At 42.4% G+C, this 20537-nt stretch overlaps 1 protein-coding gene across 1 annotated transcript in view; it reads right to left on the minus strand.

The window, feature by feature from the left end:
* The window catches only part of KIRREL3 (kirre like nephrin family adhesion molecule 3), a 198764-nt gene that overhangs the window by 132069 nt on the left and 46158 nt on the right, over positions 1–20537 (minus strand). Inside the window, exons 2-3 of the mRNA XM_036744276.1 lie at positions 12573–12722; positions 1775–1924 (exon numbers count right to left, since the gene is read on the minus strand). Coding sequence (XP_036600171.1) covers positions 1775–1924; positions 12573–12722 — 300 coding nt within the window. The remainder of the gene's footprint in view (positions 1–1774; positions 1925–12572; positions 12723–20537) is intronic.

The following is a 20537-nucleotide window of genomic DNA, read 5'->3' on the forward strand; positions in this document are numbered from 1 at the left end:
TCAAATTATCTCATCCCAGCTCGACTATGTACTAGTTATATGACATTGGGCAAGTCTCTTAGCATCTCTGAACCTCAGTGTTCTCATCCACAAAGTGGGCATGACAATGCCCGCATGCTAAGCTTATCTTGAGGAATGAGATAACATATGTGAAAATGTGCTGAAGAATGGTAATGCCCGACGCAAATATCACAACAACTATGTCAGTGTCTGTGATTTTGTTAGTGCGGGAACTTCCACCATCAATGCTGATTGTAAGCCATCTATAACCTGGTAGGTAATTCCTAGAAAGCTGCTTGAGCCTCAGAGGTTAGTGGCTTGCCCATAGTTACACAGCTGGTAAGTACTAAAAGGTGGAATTTGAATGCAGGTCTTCCTGACTTCAAGTCCAACACTACCCATTCATTCCATCATATTGCCTCTATAAAAATATACAATATTATTAGTATTTATGAGGCTTGACATATGATGGATATTCAGTGCATATTGCTGAGGGATTGGCTGAAAGTTGAGAGGGAAAATATGGGGGGGGCTGAGCTCCAACTTAGAGAATTTCAGATCTTATAAATTCATTGGGTTCATTTGTCCCCCTCTCTATAAGACTGTCTGAATGAAGGAGGAGTGACTGCTTTGGGCATGCTTTCCCAGGAAGATTAGGAGCTGATGGGAGCCATGAAAGGAGGACTTTAAAATATTACGGCAACTGGTGGCACAGTGGATAGAGTGCTGGGCTTGGCTCAAATACAGCCTTAGACCCTTACAAGATGTGTGACCTTGGGCAAGTCATTTAACATTTTTTGCCTCAGTTTCCTCAACTGTAAAATGGGGATAATAATAGCACCTACCTCCCAGAGTATAAGGATCAAAAGAGATGATATTTGTAAAATGCTTATCACAGAGCCTGGCACATAGTAGACACTTGATAAATTCTAGCTATTATTATTAAAAGGGGTTCTTACTAAGATTATATGATGTGGAAAAAAGGCTAGGGTAGGGTAGGATGAGGGAGAAGGACGAGAAGGTAGCAGCAATACCCTAAGCTTTAAGGCTCAAGCTTCAGTTCAATACAAGAAGCATTTATTAAGCACCTAGGATGTGCTAGCTGTGGGGGATACAGAGATAAAAACCAATATTCAGTGCCTCTCTTTGGGGAGATTATATTCTACCATATCTGTACACAGACAAATATGATATAAAGTGGGGGTAGTTGAGGACAAAGAAAGAATAGATGAAGGGACCTAGGGAAATCTAAGGAGGGAGAGGATCTTTTTAGTGGGGTGAGGAGGAGAAGGTACAGGAACCAAGGAAACATCGCAGAAGATGTGGTAGCCGAGCTGAAATGCTGGTGAATGGAAGGATTCTGAAATGTGGACATAAGGAAGCAATGCATTCTAGGCTAAGGGAACCACCTTTAGGTATAGAGGTGGGGGAAGATATAGTTGAGGTTGGGGGACAACTCATAGTCCAGTTTGGCTATAATATAGACTATGTGGAGGGGAGTAATGTTAAATAAAGTTGATAAGGTAGGCTAAAGCCCTGCTATGGAAAGTATTGAATGTCAAATTAAAGACAATTTTTCTTTTTTCTTTTTAAATCCTAGACACAATCAGCAATCTTTGAAGGCTTATGAGCATGTCCACCTAGCTAATTGGCAGATCTTCCCACTGTGATGGAAGACCTCTGTTCTCCACAAGTTTTCTTTCTGTATTGACCCATTGGCTTTCCCCACATGTCCATCTACTTCTGTGCCACTTGTCAAGGCCAGAATTCTTACCAAGAACAGTGAGGCGGGCGGGACGTGACCGGATGGCGGCCTGGATGGCCTGGCATTCATACACAGCATCATCTTGCAGCTCTGCCCGAAGAATCTTCAGGTGGTGCTCCCCAGACAAGTGGTTTCCTACCACTAGGTACTGTGGGTAACCTGCAGGGACAAGAGGCAAGTTAAATAAACATGTAAGAGAATAGAGGTGAGGGGAATTGGAGGAGGAATGTGGGAAAGAAGTCAGTGTAGGAAACAAGGGGCTGCCTCGTGTCTCAGCCCAGGAAAGGCGGGTGGAGCCAGAGGGGCTGGGGCATACACAGAGCAGAGAGGGGCATAGCATTATCTTAACTACCTTGGAAAGTGGAAAGGTGGGAAATGTAAAATTTGTGTTTTGGATAATATGTAGAGTTATATTAAGGGTGGGTTGATTGGGACTTTGCCCCAGGCTGTTGACAGAACTTCAGGAAGTAGAAAAGACTAAGCTTATCGCCTAGTGAGCAAGAATAATTTTGCAAATATTGGAAATATCCAGTTTACCACGTTTCCCTCTAGGCCCCAGAGAAGCCTTGGATTGGGCTTGCCCCTTCCCTAGCTGGGAGCCCCATGAGCATTGGCCTCATGGTATCATTCTGGGGGTGGGGGAGGTAGTGTTTTGGAGCTCCTGTCTTCACTCCCAAAGAGCACTAGTGTGGGAGTCAGAGGACCTGGGCTCAAATCCTAACCCCCTCACTTACTAGCCCTGTTACCCTGGACAATACCTCTGTTTCCTTATCCATAAAATGAAGGAGTTGGACTAGATGACCTCTAAGGTCCATTATAGCTCAAAATCTATGTTCTTATCGTTCTATGATTGGGCAAAATGGTAGAGTGGGTTCTCTCCCCCTGGCCTTGTGCCCTGAGGGATCTCTCTGCCCACCTACCCTGTTCTCAGCTTTGGGGCCTGGCTACCAACATTGCTAGTTATAGCTCTGATAACTTGCGCAGAGGGAGGGAAGGGGGTGAGAGGCAAAGAGGGCAGGGCTGGGGTAAAGCTGGGATGATGTGGGCCAGTGAAAGATTTTTGTTAAGAGGGCCAGGATGTAGAAGTACTGGATTGTGGCACAGTGGACAGAGTGTCGAGCCTGGAGTCAGGAAGACCTGAGTTCAAATCAGGCCTCAGACACTTACTAGCTGTGTGACCCTGGACAAGTCACTTAACCCTGTTTGCCTCAGTTTCCTCATTTGTAAAATGAGCTGGAGGGAGAATGGCAAACCACTCTAGTATCTTTGCCAAGACAAATGGTGTCACAGAGAGTTGGACAAGACTGGATTGAAAGGACTGAACAACAACAACAAAAGCCAGTGCCTAGTGTCTAAGGGTGTGTGGCCTCCTGGAATAGCTTTTTAGCTTTATTCAGTTATCTCTTCCAATTTCTACCAATTATGCCTTTATGGGACCGAAAGCACTTAGGGAATGCCCCCCACCACAGCCTTTGCTTTTTGCAATGAATAATAGATAAATACTCAATGAAAATGATAAATCATTAATCTGATCTCACAACGTAGGGTCTAATTTAAATTCTAATGAGTTAAGTTCTTTAAACTGAGAGTGTAGTCTTTGTAAGTCTTTATTGTTGACTGAAGCATCCAGAAGGTCTGTGCTGGACAGAATGTGTCGACTACTCTTGACCTTTGGCTTAACCAGGGCAGAGCATGAATCAGTTAGCTCACTGCCATACAAAGCAGGGCAACTCTCAAAGTCAGTGCTCCCTTCTCCAAGTCCCATCTCTACCTTGCTTGCCGCTTCCCTTCTAGTCACTGCCTTTGACTTTAGTTAACCTTCATGATGTTGGAAAGTCCAGTCGAGATCTGAGAAATGGGCTCCCCTTACTTTACGCTGCCTCACGCTTGCTGTATTTTGTCCAGGTCTAGGCGAGAGAGAATCTTAATAGCTTGAGAGACATGGACAGGAGGCTAGTCTTGGATTTAGGATGACTTGGGGTGAAATCTTGCCTCTGATATATACTCGCTGTGGGCAAACCACTTGATCTCCCAGGGCTCTAGTCAATTTTTGAAGATGCTGATTTATATAGGGGTTGCTGATCTGCTTCTGTGGAGGGAGTCTGTATACCAGGAATCCCCACATGGACGAAATCACAGGTCTGGATCCCATGGCAGCTCATTTTATATAACACTTTAAGGTCTCAGATTGCTTTGTTGACCATAACCTTGTGTTATAAGTAGTATCATTAGCATTTTTCTCCTTTGTCAGATGAGTAAATTGAAGCTCAGAGAGGTTAAATAATCTACCCAGGTCATATGGCTAGTTAACATCACAGACGAGATTTCATGCTTCGTCCTCTAGACCTCAAGGTCTTTCCTCCTACTGGTGACGATCCAGTGAAGGGCAGCTGGTACAGTGAGATGATTCAAAACTGTCATATGAGGAGCGGTTGGAGGAACCATAGGTGTTCAGAAGAGATTCAGGGAAGCCCAATCATTCTCTTTAAATGTCTCAAAGCTTGGTCATTTGGAAGAGAGAGCAGACAGATTGTCTTACTCTAGAAGGCAAAACTAAAGCCAAAAAAGTAAGTAATAACGAGATTGTGTTTGTCTAGACATAAGAATTTTTAAAAACTCATTAAAAGAATAAGCTGCTTTGTTTGGTAGTGAGCTTCTTACTTCTTGAGATGTTCCAGGAGAGGCCAGATTACCATTGATTACAGCATCCTTTCCTTTCCTTTTGTTTTTTTGAGCATCCTTGATGCTTGCTGTAGAAAGGACTTGTCCCCTGTATGGTAGGTTGGACTAGATGAATTCTAAGGTGTCCCCTGATCCTAAATCCCAAGTGGCCTGCTAGGGATGTGAGCAGGGTACCTCTGGGAGGCACCAGCCCCAGTCTTAATCAGAGGATCTTCCTTTTGCATTGAAAGGAGCAGCAACATTCTGTCAGGTGCTTCACAACCTGGTTTCCACAACTACTCTTATAACAAACAAAAACTTGGATAAAACTAGTTATCTTTTTTTTGTTGTTTTCTGTCATCATTTATTTATTTTTAGTTTTCAATATTCACTTTTTTAAAATAAATTTATTTTTAGTTTATAACAGTCTGTTCCACAAGTTTTTGGTTTCAAATTTTCTCTCCCTCCTTCTCCTCCCCCTCAAGACAGCATATAATCCAATGTAGGTTCTACATTTACCTTCACATTGAACTTATCTATAAAACTGGCTATCTTGATGTGGGGTGCTTAGAAACCCAGCAAGCTCAGCTTTCTAAAGCCACGCTTCCTGCTCCCTGTCTCCCTTAGCTCCCTCTGCAGTGCTTTGGGACAGGAGCCCAGGTAAGTGAATTGCTCTCCATCAGGGCTGGGGGGAGAGAGGCCGAGTGGGGCTGGGTAGCAGTGAAGGGGTGGGGCTCCCTGTTCTATCCTAATCTTTTCCCTGCTGCTGTTCTCCATGCCGCAGGCTCCTCCCTCCCCCCTCTGCCCTCTCTCCTGGATCCCCCTGCCCTGTTATTAGTCTTGAGCCTCCTGCAGGCATCTTGGCTTATTCTTGCATTTGGTTGTTTTGTGAGCTATGAGCAGAAGGATTTTGCTCTCATGAGCTGCAGAAAACGCAAATGATGGGTTTGTTTGTATTTGGCTAATTAGAAGACGAGCTGTGATGCTATCCTAAGAATTGGCAGCTTCTCTGGAAAATGCACACCCAGAAGCATTAATTGCCATGGCGGTCTCCCACCCCTGGATTCTTCCTCAGAATTTTTTCTCTCTTGAAATCCCAGAGGAAGACCAGTGAGGTTGTGAACTGAGAAGGAGCCCTGCACGAGTTTGGAGAGGGGTATGCAGACAGGGGGACCCCGGGGAGTGGAGAAGATTTGTTGTTTCACAGATAGGGTACTGGGCTGGGAATCAGGACACCTGGATTTCGGTTGTGTTCTGTGTTTATCAACTGTCTTGCCATCTGTGACTTTGTTTGCCTATCTGTCAAATGGGGAGAACAAAATTATCCTTTCCTTCCTTCCCTAGATCACTGGGGATTTGTGACATGATGTTTGAGAAACATCCCCAGTTCCTTCAGCTGCTCTGGGCTTTACTCCTTACTAGCTATGTGACTTGTAGCAAATCAGCTTAATCGAGTCTCAGTTTACTTCTCTGAATCTCAGTTTCTTTATACTAATTTTTATACTACATATCTCATTGTGATCCAGTAACACTGGCCTCCTTGCTGGTCCTCCCACAAGACACCCCATCTCCTGAATCTGAGCATTTCCACGGGCTGTCTTCCACACTTGGGAATCTCTTCCTCCTCATCTGCCTTCCCAGGCTTTCTTCAAGTGAGTTCCTTAGAAGAAAGATGTTCCATCAAAACGAGAAACTATTCTTTATAAATAGTTTCCTTGACTGGATTTTCCATTTATGTAACTTGTGTTTAATGTATTTAGGGCAAGCCTGTTCATTGTTTTTCGTGACCTAAATGGGACAAAACAGTCAAACGGGATAAAATGAGTATGGGACTAGATTCCCAGTCCTATCTCTGGCGCATCAATCAATCTACAAGCATTACTGCGTCCTGGGCACATTACTTAATTATTTTGGGTCTCAGTTTCTCCATTTGTAAAATACTTGCCAGAAGCTTAATGCTTAATAAATATTTCTTGAATTGCAGTTCCCTTATTCCCTCAGGGTGCCTGACACATAGAAGGCTTACTGAATTGGATTCAACTGAATGGATCAACATATATACCTACATACATATTTCAAATTTGTTTTTATTTTTAAATTTTATAAATAACAAGTATTTTTAAAAAATAATCTATCCCTTTCATAAACTCCCTCCAAATTAAATGAGAACAAAAATAAAACACCTTTAATATTTATCTACACAGTTGCCACATTAGTCATTCCCAAAAATGTATATCTTTTCCTGCATTTTAAATTCATTACATCTCTCTCAGAGAGTGATCTGTTTCATCTTCACTAATAAACACTTCAATATTTGTCCTTATTTTGATACCGATATTTTTGGGATATATGGCAGGGCAAGGGCTTCTTCAGTACAAAGCAGATGTTTTGTTTCCTTGGGTCTGGAAGGGAAGCCCAATCTTGTTTTTATCAGGGGAACCAAAATGGTGAGGTTGCAGACTCATTAAATCATTGTCTCCCTCTTGGCAGTTCCCAGATTTTCTTCTTGGTAGGTAGTGAGTTCCTCATCATGGGAAGTCCTCAATCGAAGATCACTTGGAACACAGAAATGTTGTGGAGCGGACACCTACTTAATTGCAGGTTGAACTTGATATCCAAGGTCTCTTCTAACTTTGAGAATTGATTATTGATTCAGACTGAGGATGATACCCTGGATCACAGGGCAAGAAGAAACCAGCTCTTGGAAAGCGAGTCCCCTCCTTTACTACTGTAGTATGGAGTGCTGTACAGCCAACTCTCCTTCTGGCTGGGAGGCAGAGAGGAAGAGAAGAAGGAGCCCTGGGCTTGAAATTTCCCTGCTCTTCCTAGTTCTGCCCTCTGGGCCTGAGCAGAGTGTGACAGCCTTTGAGATACTAGAAGATTACTATCACATTAGGCATACAAGATGACTAGATAGTATGGATAGTAAGTGTCTTTGGAGTCAGAAAGACCTGAGTTCCAATTTGACCTCTGGCACTGACTAGCTTATGAACCTGGGCAAGTCACTTACCCTCTTCCTGTCTCATCTGTAAAATGGGACTAACGTTAGCACCTACCTCCCAGGGTTATAGTGAGGATCAGATGAGATAGCCTATGTAAAGTGATTTGCAAACCTTAAAGTACAAAAAAAAATAAACGATAGCTGTGATTATTCTTATCATATTCCCTCTACATCTCCTGTAGTCTAAACACGCCCAGTTCCATCAACTGATCTGGACTTTACTACTTACCAGCTATGTGACTTCCAGCAAATCAGCTTAATCGAGTCTCAGTTTACTTCTCTGAACCTCGGTTTCTTTTTTCCCACTAATTCTTATACTACATATCTCACTGGGATCCAGTAACACTGGCCTTCTTGCTGGTCCTCCCACAAGACACCCCAAATCCTGAATCTGAGCATTTCTGCTGGCTGTCTTCCATGCCTGGGGATCTCTCCCTCCTCATCTGGCTTTCTTCAAGTGTTAGTTAAAAAACCTCTTGACCACTTACTTTCTACTTTTGCCAAGAAGCCTTTCCCAATTCTCCTTAATCTTAGTGCCTTTCCTCTGGGCCAATGCCCAATTTACCCTGTATATGTCTTTTTTGTACAGAGTTGTTTGCATGCTGTCTGCTTCATTAGATCATGAGATCTTTGAGAGTAGGGACTTTTTTTAAACCTTTCTTTGTACCCCGGTGCTTAGCATAGGGTCTGGCATATTGTTCGACTGTTTTCAGTCATGTCCGACTCCTCCTCGCTCCACTTGCAATAAAAGGAATTGAAACAACCTTTTGGCCACTTTGATGTTATTGAGTCATTTCAGTTCTGTCTGACTCTTTATGACCCCATTGGGGGTTTTCTTGTCAAAGATACCGGAGCAGTTTGCCGAGTCCTTCTCCAGCTCATTTTACAGATGAGGAAACTGAGGCAAACAGGGCTAAATGACTTTCCCAGGGTCACACAGCTAGTGTCTGAGGCCAGATTTGAACTTAGGAAGATGGGTCTTCCTGACTCGAGACCTGGCACTCCCTCCACTGCACTACCTAGCCGCCCAAGGTACTATATAAATTTAAATGTAATTAGGTTATTTATGATGTGGATTGTTCCTACTGACCTCCAGATGGCCTCTTTGAGTCTGCCCATTAACAACCTTAGGTCTTCCCCCATCTGGCTGAAAACATCTGGCAAGGAATACAGTTTCCTTAATTAGTAAACGATGCCAGGCCAGGCACAGGGCAGCTATTTGGGGTTTGGGAAGAATATCTCCTTCCCTAGTTATGGGTGGTGGAGGGAGTTCAGATTCTTTGAGACTGGCTGGTTTCCATACTACTTAAACTTTATGGCAACAGACAGTATATTTTGGAGAGATTATTATGTATTTTATCCATGCTCAGTTGGGCTGTAACATTCAGATCCTGTGAATATATTGACCATTGCTCTAATGTTTCAACATATATCTCTGGCAAGGCATAACTCACATTTTAAAATATTAATTTTCTGGCCATCGTGTTCCTGAAGGCACTTTACTTTTTATTTTTTTCCACAGCCGTATACCCTGTGGGAGGCAGTAACTCCTTAGCTAGAGACGCCTCATTCTCTGCTCCACTGTATTAGGCGAATGCACAGCTAGTCAGCAGCTTGATAAGGGTCACTCACCTACTCATCCCAAGGGGCAGTGGTTATTTTTTCCTGAGTAAGTGGCCAAGAGTCAGTGGGCAACTAGGTGGTTTGTTGGTGTCCACAAGCAATCACAGTATCACGAGACTTATGTGAAAACCAGGTTTATCACAGGAGAAACAAACATGCATGTGGAACCCAAAGAGTTCCCAATCCTTACAAATCTTTTGTATTTATGACAGTACAACAAAAGGAGGAGGAGAAAACAGGAAGGGGCATGGCACAGGAGGGCAAAGGTGTAGTAACCCCTTCCAAAGGGGAGGAGCAAGGTGATGGCAGAAGTTGAATTTTTGTCCCTTGGGAACTGCTAGACTGTGAAGATAGGAGGGTCTGCTATCTGCAAAGGACCCTAGCTGCGCAAGCATTTCCCCCAGCCTGGTACAGACTGGCTGGCACCTGTTTTGCCTCCCAAGGACACACAGGGAATCCAGCTTGGGGTGCAAACAACAAATTATATCAGCTGGGGATGGGGAGCTTTGTCTCCTTTACACATTCAGGGCCTCCTGCATGCTCTGAGTCCACTGTGTCTGGAAAATTTGGCAACTCAAAAAGACAAGCTCAGGGTACCCCTTAACAGCCCTTAACAGTGGATAGAGCATTGGACCTTGAATCAGGAACATTCCTCTTCTTGAGTTCAAATCTGACCTCCCACACTTACTGACTGTGTTACTCTGGGCAAGTCATTTAACCCTGTTTGACTCAGTTTTTTCATCTGTAAAATGAGCTGGAGGGGGAGTGGCAAACTCCTCCAATATCTTTGCCAAGAAAATCCCAAAATGGGGTCGTGAAGAGTTGGACATGACTGAAATGACTCAGTAACAACAAAGTGGCCAAGATGTTGTTTTAATTGATTTTACTGCACATGGAGAGGAGGTGCTGCATGGTGTTGGGCGGGCAGCTCAAGGTTTGCCAATTACTTGCCAAGGTGTTTTCTGTGTCTTTCTCAGATATGTACATGCTGTTAAAATTACCAATGAGTGTGACGAGTAGGACACATCCTTTGATGGAATGCGTAAAACAGTGATTCTTAGAGTGTGTTCTGAGCACACTTGGGGATCCGAACATCCTTTCAGGAGGTCCAAGAGGTCAAAATTATTTTCATAATAAGTTTTAATTTCTAATATAGTAAATATAATCCACATAAACAAAATCCCTTTGGAGAGACTTCAATAATTTTTAAGAATGTAAAAGGGTCCTGAGAGCAAAATGTTTTTTTTTACTTTTTTTTTTTGGAGGGAGGAAGGCAAGGCAATTGGGGTTAAGTGACTTTCCCAAGGTCACACAGCTAGTAAGTGTCAAGTGTCTGAGGCCAGATTTGAACTCAGGTGCCCTTCATTCCAGGGCTGGTGCTCTATTCACTGCATCACCTAGCTGCTCCCAAGAACAAAATGCTTGAGAGCCCCTGGCAGAGAGTTAGAGCTGAAAGGGACCTTGGAGAATATATAATGCCATCTCCCCATTTTGTAGATGGGGAAATGAAGGCCCAGAAAAAATTGGCTTACCCTCTTGACTCCAAATCCAGTTCCCTAACTACTATGTCTAGGAATGATTAGGGAAAACCAGTATTTAGTTTGGAAAAGATAAGATTATGGGTAATTATATGGAAGGAAGAGCAAATTTGGGGAATCTGACATACCAGTGAGTTGAACATCAATCCAACCTGTAAATACTAGATAGAGTTGGTACAGAATTAAATTTACAGCATATCAGAGATGGAAGGGAATCTTAAAGATCACGTAGTCATCCCAGAGAAGTTAAAAATCTACAGTCACACAGTTAATTATAGTCATAACTCAAATTTATGTAATACTTTAAGATTTAAAAAACACTTTCCTTATAAGAACCCTGTGAGGTAAGGAGAGCAAATGGTAATGTCCCCATTAGCAGATGGGGAAATTGAGGGTCTGACAAATTAAGTGGTTTCATAGCATGTCAGTCAACAAGTGCTTTTTAGGTGCTTATTATGTACTAGGCACTGTGCTAAGCACTGGGGATACAAAGAAAGGCAAAAGATAATTCCTGCTCTCAAGAAGCCGATAGTCTAATGGGGGAGACAACATATAAACAACTATGCATAAATAAGATCTCTCTCTCTCTATATGCAAATATACATGTACATATGCTAAATTGGAGATAATCTCAGAGAGAAGCTAGTAAGTACATGAAGTAAGGTTTAAGCCCGGGTCTTGTGACTCTCAAATTCAATTCTATTTCATTTACACCCTGCTGCTTCCCATGATGTCTATTGCCTTTTTTTTAATCAAGACATCATCAATTTGCACTCTCAGAGCTGAAAGGAATCTTGGAGATAATTTAGTCTCATTTCTTCATTTTATTTATTTATATGAAGAAATTGAGACCCACTGAAGTAATAGGACCAGTAGATCATAAATTCAGAGCAGGAAGAGACCTTAAAGGTTATCAAATTGAACTCCATCCCATTTTACAGATTAGGAAAATGAAACACAGGGAAGTTAAGAGACTTGACCAAGGACACACAGCTACTAAGTATCCTGGGCAGGATTTTAATCTAGTTCTTCCCGAATCCAAGTCCAGTGCACTACTCACTAAACCACATTTCCTGACTTGAAATATAAATGTACAGGTGAAATGCTGTAGCCAAAGTCATACAGTTAGTGACACAGGTAAGACTTGAGTCCAATTCTTCTAGTTTCCAGCCAATAGTCTTTCTACTATGTTATATTGCCTTGCTAAAGATTGGGTTTGCATTTAGAGGAAGGGAAAGAGTATGGAGTCTTTGACCCTGGACACCAAGAATAGGGATACCTCTAACTCCAACTCCTTTGTTTCTTCCTTCCTTCCTTCTTTCTGTCCTTCCTTCTTTCTGTCCTTCCTTCCTTCCTTCCTTCCTTCCTTCCTTCCTTCCTTCCTTCCTTCCTTCTCTCCTTCCTTCCTTCCTCCCTTCCTCCCTCCTTTCTTTCTTTCTTTCTTTCTTTCTTTCTTTCTTTCTTTCTTTCTTTCTTTCTTTCTTTCTTTTTCTTCCTTTCTGTCCCTCTATTTTGTCTCTTTCTACCTCTCTCTTCCTGTCTTTCTTTTCTTCTCTCCATTTTTCTCTCTCCCTCTCTTCCTCTCTCCCTTCCTTTCTCTTTCTCTCCCTCCCTCTCTCCTTCCCTCTCTCTCTCCCTCCCTCTCTCCTTCCCTCTCTCTCTCCCTCCCTCCCTCCCTTCCTTCCTTCCTTCCTTCCTTCCTTCCTTCCTTCCTTCCTTCCTTCCTTCCTTCCTCCCTCCTTCCTTCCCTCCCTTCCAACACTAACAGAGAGTTTCAAATTCCCAATTTCCCTGGACCCTAGGATTGCTTAACTTGGTTCTGAATTGATTTTTCCCACTCAAACCTGAAATAAGCACTGGTGAACCCCACAAATGGTAATAGATATTTGTGCAATACGCCTGGTGAGTAGGTGGACAGGACAGAGAAAGGACAGTATGTTTCCTCTGCTGAACTGGAGCCCACGGAGGGTATAGGCACACTTACGTGAGAGATCCCGGCCTACACCCAGTGCCAGGCCATCTTTGATCCAGAGAACAAAGCCATCATACTCTGGGATGGCACAGAGCAGTGTCACTGGCTGTCCTGATACCACCACTTGGTCCTGGGGCTGCTGGCTGAAGGAGTATACTTGACCTGAGGGAAAAAGAAACAGAAGGGCTGAGTTATGTTTAGTTCCAGGCTAGAATTTTAGGAGGGACACTGATAACCTGAAGTGTGTTCCAAGGAAGGTGGACAAGATGTTAAGAGGATGGGGAACTGGTGCTATAGGAGGAACAGTTGAGAGAATGGTAGATCTTTAGTCTGAAGGGAAAAAGAAAAGACTGGGGAGGCATTGGGGGCAGGGATGGGGTGGAATAGGACGTGATTGCTGTTTTCAAAATATCGGAGAGTTATCATGTGGAAGATGGATTAGTCTTATTTTCTATTCCTGCTCTTGGGCAGCTGAGTGTCACTGGCAGAAGTCATGAATGGAATTGATTTCACATATAAATTTATAGTATATAGCTTCAACTGAGCTCTCAATGTAGCTTGGAAATCTTATTCCGTTATTATTGACTCTATCTCATTTAACAATTGTTCCATACACTTTCCTCTTTCCTCAAATACCCAACTACATCACATCTTCCACACTTAGGACATGTGATTTAGCTTCCTCATTGGAAAGATTGAGATCATCCAGCAGGAGCACTCCTTATCTCCCCTATTCCTCAAAAATCTTCAGCTTCAGTAAATGTGTCCATTACTTTTTCTCTTTTTCCTTCAGGAAGAGCCATTCCTAATCTCATTTTGGATTTTTAAATTAAATTTGATTTGTTTTCAATTAATAAGCATTCATTTTTATCTCCCTTCCACCTCTCTCTCTCCCACTGAAAACAACAACGATTAAAAAGAAACAAAACCCTGATAGCAAGTATGCAAAGTCAAGTAAAACGAGTTCCCATACTGGCCATATCCAAAAATATGTGCATCATCCAGCACATAGACGCATCCCGTCTATCACCTCTCTGTCGGTAGGCGCACCACTACTCTTGTTAAACTTAAGCCTTCTACCTGTGCCCTTGATCTTATCCCCTCCTTTTCATCTGGCAACCCTCCCCACCCCATACATCTTCAATTGTTCCCCATTGGCTTCTCATTTTCTTATAAACATTCTTAGGTTTTCCCCACCCTGAAAATTTTTTTCCCTTGACTCTTCTATTCCATCCAACTATCATTCTATCTCTCTCTTCCTCTAAGCAATCCTTATTTTTGAAAAAGTTGGTTATGTTTAATGTCCCTCACTTCCTCATCATTCACTCTTTCTATGTCATCCCCTTCTAATCTTGTTTCAGAGACTTATGGTATCTTGGTTCTTGTATCTTTCCAATTACTCCCTTTCTTGTCTCCTTCACTGACTCCATTTTCTCTTTTCCACCCGTTAAACTGCTATTCACCTTTCTGTCTCTGTCTCTCTGTCTCTGTCTCTCTCTGTCTCTCTCTCTTTCTCTCTCTCCTCTCTCTCCCCCTCCTGTCTGTCTCTCTCTCTGAAATCTTAGTCACTTTCATGGCTTTAGCTATGATGTCTACACACATGACTCCCAAAACTATCTCTAGTTAAGCTGTAATAAATAAATTGGTAAGTATTTATTAAATGCCTAATATGGCCAGGCACTATACTAGGTACTGAAGGGACAAAAATAAAATAGTCCCTGACCTCAAAGAGCTAATTTTCTATTGGAGGATTCAATATAATAGAAACAGCTCTGGTTTTTGAATCAGAAAATTTGGATTCAAATTTCACCACTGAGATCTACTTTGGAATGTGTGTGACTTTGGGCCAGTCATTTAGCCTTCCCAGGTCTCATGTTTTTATCTGTAAAATGAGAAGGTTGGATCATGTGGCTTTGAGGTCCCTTTGAGCCCTATATTTATTATCTTATGTGTAAACATGAGTAAATACAAAATAAATACAATATTTTAAAAGAGGGGGCAGTAGCAACACATTTCACTTTGGGTCTTTCGTTTTTCTCTACCCAGCTACGAATCTGGCTCAGGTTCTCTTCTCTTTTTACCCTTCTCCTTTGCTGGTTGCTCATTCTCTTTCTCTCTCTTTTTTTCTGCAGGGGGGAAGGCAGGGTAATTGGGGTTAAGTGATTTGCCCAAGGTCACACAGCTAATAAGTATGTCAAGTGTCTGAGGCAGGATTTGAACTCAGGTCCTCCTGATTCCAGGGCCACTGCTCTACTACTCACTGTGCCACCTAGCTGCCCCTCCTCATTCTCTTTCTCATATCTTAATGTAGCTGCTCCGCCAAGAGTCTCTCCTTGTTTAAGCCTCTTTTCTTCAACTGCCAAATTCAGGCACTCCCCCAGCTCCAACTACCCTTTCTATTCAGAGGCTCCCAATACTCTGTTTCCTGTTTTGACCTCTCTTCTGAGTTCCAGATTGACATTTCTACCTCCATGGTCTACTGGCACTTCAAACGCAACATGTTCAAAACTCAGTTTATTATTTCCCCCTCTCTAAACCGCTTGATTCTAGCATCACTGCTTTTGTCAGGGGCACCACCATTCACTCAGCCTCCCACATAGAATACCTGGGTGTCCTTGATTCTTCTCTGTCCATTTCTCATCTCCAATCATTTACTAAGTGGGTGCTGATGCTACTCCTCTTATACGTATTGAATCCATCACCCTTTCTCTATTGGCTGCCACCATCTTAATTCAGACTTTCAGAACCACTCACTTGGGTGATTACCGGAATAGTTGCCCAACAGACCTGCCTGCCTCTATTTTTCTCCTTGCAATTCATCCTTCACATCTCTGTCAGACTAATCTTCTAAGGAAGATTCATAGATCAGGACATATTACTCTTTTGCTCAAAAATCTCAAGTTGTCTCCTATTGACTATAAAGTTTAAATTCCTTTGCCTGGATTCCCAGGCCCTCACCAATCTGGTACTGTGCTGCTTTTCACAGTATCATAAAATCTGATTTGGAAAGGACCTCAGGAGCCATCTAGGTCAACTTACACCTGAATAAAGATTCCTTTCACACTATGCTCTGGCAGCCTTTGTTTGAAGGCTTCTAGTGAGGGGAAACCTAGAGCCTTTAAAGGAAGCCCATTAGACTTTTGAATAGCTCCAATTCTCAGGAAGTTTTTCCTTACAAAGAGACAGCATGGTCTGGAGGTTAGAGTGCTGGACATGTCAGGCAGACCTGGCTTAAAACCCACCACTGATAGTAGATAAATTATCACTGACCCATCACTTACCCTCTCTTTTTGTCTCACTTTTCCCTCATCTTCTCAAATAATACCTGCAGAATTTACTTCACAAGGTTTTTGTGAGGCTCAAATGAGATGCGTGTAAAGTTCTTTGCAAACAGTAAAGTGCTGTATAAATACCAGTTATGACATCAAACCTAAAATTGGCTCTTTGTAATTTTTACCCATTGCTCCTATTTCTGCCCTCTGGGGCTAAGCAGAATAAACATATTTCTTCATCCTTGTGACAGCCTTGCTAAAAATTGAAGATGGCTATCATATCCTTTCTAAGTCTTCTCTTCTCCAGGTTAAACACCCCCACTTCCTTCAACTGATCCTCACACAGCCTGAACTCTGGGCACTTCTCTTTTCCTGTTCACCCTTCTATGGCCTCTTTCTCGATTTCCAATATCCTTCCCATAAGGAGGCATTTAGAATTGAGCGCCATCCTCTGGATGTGGTCCGACCAGCACAGCATCCAGGGGCACTGCCACCTCCCTAGTCTTGAATTCTTTTCCTTTCTCAACGGTATCTTTTTGGCTGCTGTATCACACTGCTGACTCATACCAATCTTACAATTCAATAAAACACTCCAATCTTTTCCAAACTTCTGTCTGGCCATAATAGCTCCCCAACCTTTTATTTCTGAAGTTGATTTTCTACAAGCAAGTGTAAGAATTTAATTATTATTAAATTTCATTTTTATCATATTTTGTCCAGTGTTCTCCTTGTGATTGTCATTTTTCCCCTAGACGACACTAACAATTTCTTTAAAAATACATTTTAGAATTTTGACAGGAATTGAAGTCAAGCTTACTGGCCTATTATTTGGAGAGTTCATTTTCTACCCCACCCTGCCCCTGCTCCCTGTTTTGGTTTTGAAAATCAGGATGACATTTGTCCTTTTCAGCCCTGTGGCACCTGACCCTTGTTTCATGATCCTTCCAAGATCACTGAGAACGGCTTAGCCAATCTGCCAATTTTTTCAGTATCTGAGGATGTGATCCATCTGGCTCTCCTGACCCAAACTCATCAAAGGCATCTCTTATTCTTCTAGCCTTATTTGATCCTATTTTCCTCTATGTGCTTTATTCTTCATCCACACTGGATAGATTGTTGTCCCCCAACAGGTTTTTCATTTTTCTTTCTCTGTGTCTTTGTTCATGCTGTTCACTGTGCCTACAACATCCTCCTCCTGACCTGACTTTTCTTCTTCACCTGCTAATTGAGTTCTTATCCATCCTTGAAAATCCAGTTCTAATATCACTTCTTTTAGATCCTTCTCCCACGAAATCAGTAGCAGCATTTCCCTCTTCAGACCTCAGAAAATATTTTGTTTGGCACCTCTCCAAGGTACTCATTTTCACATTTGTCGTGTTTGCTTGACTAGATTATAAGCATCATGAGAGCTTGCATTGAATCTTATTTATTATCCTATAATCTTGGAAATGACCTCTAAAGCATCCCCAGCAAGTAGTCATGCAGCTATTGCTTTGAACATCTCCTGGGATGGAAGGGTAACTTACTACCCCATGAATTTAGGAGTGCTAGCAGTTGTGTTTCAACTCTCTAAGCAGGATTGGCACTAGAGAAAAGTTCCCAAATGGCAATGCTACCATGGCCAATAGAAGAAATTGTGATGGCAAGCAGGGACTTTTTGCTGTTTTTTCTTTTGGAGTGCTTCTCAGCACTAAGGGAATCAAGTGCCTTTTATTGAGTCTTGCCTTTGTTTCAATCAAGAGTCTTTGAATCAAGAGTCTTTGATGACCTGCTTAAGTCACAAGAGAGTCTAAGTCATGTGAGTTTGAGTCACATGGTTATGATGCCCTCTGACCCTGAAGAATTGTATATATATACTCTGAGGTTAGCATTTTGCTTTGGGGGCTCACTCTTTGGAAGAGTGTTCCTGTGATTTGGCCAGATAAGACTCGGGGTGGCCATTGAGGAGCCCTTAGGCTTTGAAAACTCAGATGTTTGTGCTTCTCTCTCTGGTAACTATGTATGTATTGCTATGTACAGATGGTTAGAAGTCCTGTCTGCTGATTTGTGTTATTTGTTCTGTTTATATAATTTCTGCTTGTTATTTCTGTTTGTGTTTTCTCTGAAGTTCAGGGTGCTGACTTTTCCCCCTGAACTAATGGAATGATATATGTATGCTTAATTAAAGTGAGATCATAATCCCCTTAAAGTTGCTTACCTTAGAAAAGCAGATCAAAGAACCTGTGCTGGCAGCCCTCCTGTGTGCTGGCGTTGTTGGTCTTACACCTCCACAGCAGCTGCTAGAAGCATTGTTGCTACAGGAAGGCAGGCTTAACACGGTAGCCCTGGAGAATGCCGTGGTGGCATGGCAGCCAGTCCAGTGACTAAGAGGACTGGGGCAGGCGAAGCTTTGTAGCCAGTGTAAAGCCATGTTAGAGCTCTCCCATATCTCTACAGATGGTATTCTCAAAAATTTACAGGTGTATTAGGGAGAAATATTACCTGATCTTTATCTTCACTCTCACCCTATCCCAATGTCCTGTGACCACTTGAAGCCCTTCTAGACAGTCAAAAACATTTTATGGCAACCTCTGTGTGCAGAATTAGTATGGAGTCACAGAGGAAGGAGGAAAAATTGACCTTAATCTCTGGGAGTTCACACTTTAATGAGAGAAATACATACTGTACAGGTACAGTCATATAACAATCATAAATGCTTAGCTTGGTAAATAGTAGGCACTTAATAAATGTTGATTGATTGATTATAAGAATACTGATTGAGATAATAATAGCTCAACTTATCTAGCACTTTATGGCTACAAAGTGTTTTGCGTACATTGTCTTATTTGAGCCTCCCAACAACTTTATGATAAGGGTTTATAAGGGAGTAGGGTTTATTATACCAGTTTGATAAGTGAGGAAAGTGAGGCTCAGAGTGGTTAAATGACCTTGTCAAAGTCTCATCATGCTGGTAAGTGATGAAACCAATATGTGCCTCCAGGTTTCTCAACACCAAGGCCAAGGCTTTTTCTGTGATACCAGGATAATATAAAGAGAAACAAAATGTGAGATGGAGGCATCATTGTATGCCTGGCTTCTATTATTACTTCTGTTCTCCTTCTTCCCTTTCATTCCAAGAAATGTCTGCATTATTGCTGAGTTACTGAGGGAGTGTCCCATGGGATCAGACCATCCTGAAAGTACAACATTCCTATTGCAACACCTAGAATACGCACAACAGGCAATCTTGAGAAGGGAGAAAGCAGTGGAGAATACTAGAAGGGAGGTGGAGATTAGTAGTGGTAGTGAGAGGAGTGATTATCCAAAAGAGTAGAAAAGGACCCACTGTAGATGGGCGGTGCAGCTGATAGAGTGCAGGGAGACCTGACTTCAAATCCAGCCTCAGGGTCTTATTGGCCAGCCGTGTGACTATGGACGAGGCACTTAACCTCTACTTGCCTCAGTTTCTTCATCTGTAAAATGGGGAAGATAAGAGCACCTTTTTCAGGTTTGTTGTGAAGATAAGACGAGATAATGATTATTAAGTGCTTAGTGCAGTGCCTGGCACATAGAAAATATTATATAAACGTTAGCTATTATTACTGCTGTTGCTATGGTTAGCTATGTGACCTTGGGCCAATCATTTAACCCCTGTCTGCCTTAGTTTTCTCTACTGTATAATGGAGATGGTAAGAGCACTTACTTCCCAGGGGTGGTGTGAAGATCAGATAAGATATATAAGGAGCTCTTAGCACAGTGCCTGGCACATAATAGGCTCTAGACAAATACTAGCCACTATTTTTATTATTCACATCATTGTTAATATTAGATGGGTTTACAGAAGACAGGAGGGTGGCTGAGTTCCCAACCTGATGCAGTTTTGGCTGGGTTTCTGAGGAGTCTCATTAAAAATCAAATTGGCCTTGAATGTTGGGAGTAACACTCTTTATTCTGATTTAAGCTTTACAAATTAGATTTCATAGGACATTTTAATCAGCTGCATGTGGTAGTTTTTTTTCTCAAGTTCTTCTGTCTCTTCAAGTTCAGGGTTATAATGCGACAATGCTTTTGGGTGAGAGAGGGGGAAAGGGAGAGGGAAAGGGAGAGGGAGAGAGACAGGAAGAGGGAGAGGGAGAGAGAGAGGGAGAGGGAGAGGGAGAGGGGGAATATTAGTGATAGATGGAGAAAGTCAGAGAGACTGACAGACAAACCACAGTGGGGAGGGGAGGGGAAGGAGGACAGCAATAGGAAAGACAGAGGAGTGGACATATTCTTTTTTCATTCCCTTTCCTCATCCTCCTAATGATGATTTTATAGCTCACTCCTTAATTTCAATAACTTGCAAGGCAGCTTGAGCAAGATGGACAGTGTCAGGCTACAGCGATAGCCACCAAAGATTGTGTTATCAGAGAGAATTATCACATTGTCATCTGGGAGCTGCGGGAGTTGTAATGAGAAGGCACAAAGCAAAGTGGTGTCCGCAGCCTCTAAAAATGTCCATTACAGAGGAATGGTGTTGGTTAATTGCCATCAGAGATGAGCCAGCTTCCCTCCCCTCCCACTGTCTCCCTTTCTTTAGCTTAAGGAGCATGTGATACTGGGTGAGGATACCTAGGGTGTTGGAGAAGATAGTGGTAGGGATAGTATTGATGGTTGTGTGTAAGAGGCTATTGTTTTCTTCCTAGGTTTTATCCTTTGAGAGTAGAGAGGAGAGCCTCAGGTAGGA

This window comes from Trichosurus vulpecula, chromosome 2 (assembly GCF_011100635.1).
Source record: "Trichosurus vulpecula isolate mTriVul1 chromosome 2, mTriVul1.pri, whole genome shotgun sequence".
NCBI classification, from domain to species: domain Eukaryota; kingdom Metazoa; phylum Chordata; class Mammalia; order Diprotodontia; family Phalangeridae; genus Trichosurus; species Trichosurus vulpecula.